At 72.3% G+C, this 1855-nt stretch overlaps 1 protein-coding gene across 1 annotated transcript; it reads right to left on the bottom strand.

The window, feature by feature from the left end:
* Window positions 1-887: 887 nt before the first annotated feature.
* Window positions 888-1444, bottom strand: TRNP1 (TMF1 regulated nuclear protein 1). The gene has a single exon (XM_063356232.1). The coding sequence runs from the start codon at window positions 1442-1444 to the stop codon at window positions 914-916; it is 531 nt and encodes a 176-aa protein (XP_063212302.1). The 3' UTR covers window positions 888-913.
* Between the last annotated feature and the right edge of the window lie 411 nt (window positions 1445-1855).

Below are 1855 nucleotides of genomic sequence, written 5' to 3'. Positions count from 1 at the left end.
CCCAGAACCCCCTCAAGGATACCAGACCCTGCTGAGTACCCCCCACCCCATCGAATCCCACAAACCCTGCAGGGTCCAACACATCAGATACCCCAGACCCATCTGGGTCCCCTCCCACCCTATGGGGTCCCCTAGATCCTGCAGGGTCCCAACTCATCAGACTTCCCAGGACCCCGCTGGGTCCCCCCCACCCCATTAGGTCTCCCAGATCCTGCAGGGTCCCAGCTCATCAGACTTCCCAGGACCCCCTCAAGGACACCAGAACCCCTGGGTCCCCCAGATCCTGCAGGGTCCTACTCCATCAGACTCCCCAGGGCCCCCTCAAGGTCCCCAGACCCCGCTGGGTCCCCTCCCACCCTATGGGGTCCCCTAGATCCTGCAGGGTCCCAACTCATCAGACTTCCCAGGACCCCCTCAAGGACACCAGACCCCCTGGGTCCCCCAGATCCTGCAGGGTCCTAATCCACCAGACTCCCCAGGACCCCCTTAAGGTCCCCAGACCAACCCCGCTGGGTCCCCTCCCACCCTATGGGGTCCCCCAGATCCTGCAGGGTCCTAATCCATCAGACTCCCCAGGACCCCCTTAAGGTTCCCAGGGCCCCCTCAAGGTCCCCAGACCCCGCTGGGTCCCCTCCCACCCTATGGGGTCCCCTAGATCCTGCAGAGTCCCAACTCATCAGACTTCCCAGGACCCCCTCAAGGACACCAGACCCCCTGGGTCCCCCAGATCCTGCAGGGTCCTAATCCATCAGACTCCCCAGGGCCCCCTCAAGGTCCCCAGACCCCGCTGGGTCCCATCCCACCTTATGGGGTCCCCTAGATCCTGCAGGCCCCCAACCCACCAGACTCCCCCCAGACCTCCCCTCCTCCCCAGCAGGACCCCGGAGCGCCCCGCTCCCCCCCCGCACCGGCGCTATGCGGGGCTGCGGGGCGCGGCGGGCAGCCGGCGGGCAACGACGGGGGTTGCGGCGGCTCCGCGGGGGCGTGCGGGGCCCCAGGGGACGCAGCTGCGGAGGGCGCGGGCGGCGGCCAGGAGGGCGGCGGGGCGGGGGCGCGGGCGGCGGCGCAGCCCCTTCTGCAGCCGCTGGCTCTGCGCGGCTAGCGCCAGCTGGGCCTGGGCCACCCCGGCTCCCAACCGGCCCAGGGCCTCGGCGCGGGCGGCCAGGCGGAGCTCGGCGTGCCGCAGGGCGCAGTGAACCTGCCGGACCCGACCCTCCAGCTCCGCCGCCGCCCGACGGCGACCTTCCGCCGCCACCAGCCGCCGCCGCGCCGCCGCCAGCTCCACCGACCCGGGGCTGCTGCTGCTGCCGGTGCCGCCGCCGCCGCTGTTGCCGGTGCCGGAGCCGCCGCCGCCGCCGGTGTTACTGGCGTTGGTACCGCCGCGATCGGGGCGCTGCTCGTCGCCCGCAGCCGGACACGGATCCGCCGCTGCCGCCGCCGCCATGGGAACGGGAGCCGGGCAGCGCCGCCGAGAGGATTTATAGCCCGGGGGCGGCGCCGGCTCCGTGCGGCTCGGCCCCGCCGGGGGCGGCACTGGTACCGGCTCCGCACCGGCATGGCGGGGAGCGACCCCGGCCCGGTACGGTAGAGCCCCGGCAGGGGATGCTTGGGCTCGGTATGGCACGGCACGTTACGGCATCGCACCGGCAGCGGGCTCGGTACGGCACAGCGCTGGTACCGGCATGGCGGTATGGCCCGGTACGGCACCGGCAGCAGGCTCAGTACGGCACAGCCCCGGTACCGGCATAGCCCCGGGCTCGGTGTCGCCCGGCCTCGCTGCCAGCGTGGTGCCGGGCTCGGTATGGCACCAGCAGCGGGCTCAGTACAGCACGGCCCCGGTACCGGCATAGCCCCA

This window comes from Chroicocephalus ridibundus, chromosome 19 (genome assembly GCF_963924245.1).
Source record: "Chroicocephalus ridibundus chromosome 19, bChrRid1.1, whole genome shotgun sequence".
Classification (NCBI taxonomy): domain Eukaryota; kingdom Metazoa; phylum Chordata; class Aves; order Charadriiformes; family Laridae; genus Chroicocephalus; species Chroicocephalus ridibundus.
The sequence above is the reverse complement of the archived record's forward strand: the minus strand, read 5'-3'. Positions and strand labels throughout refer to the sequence as shown.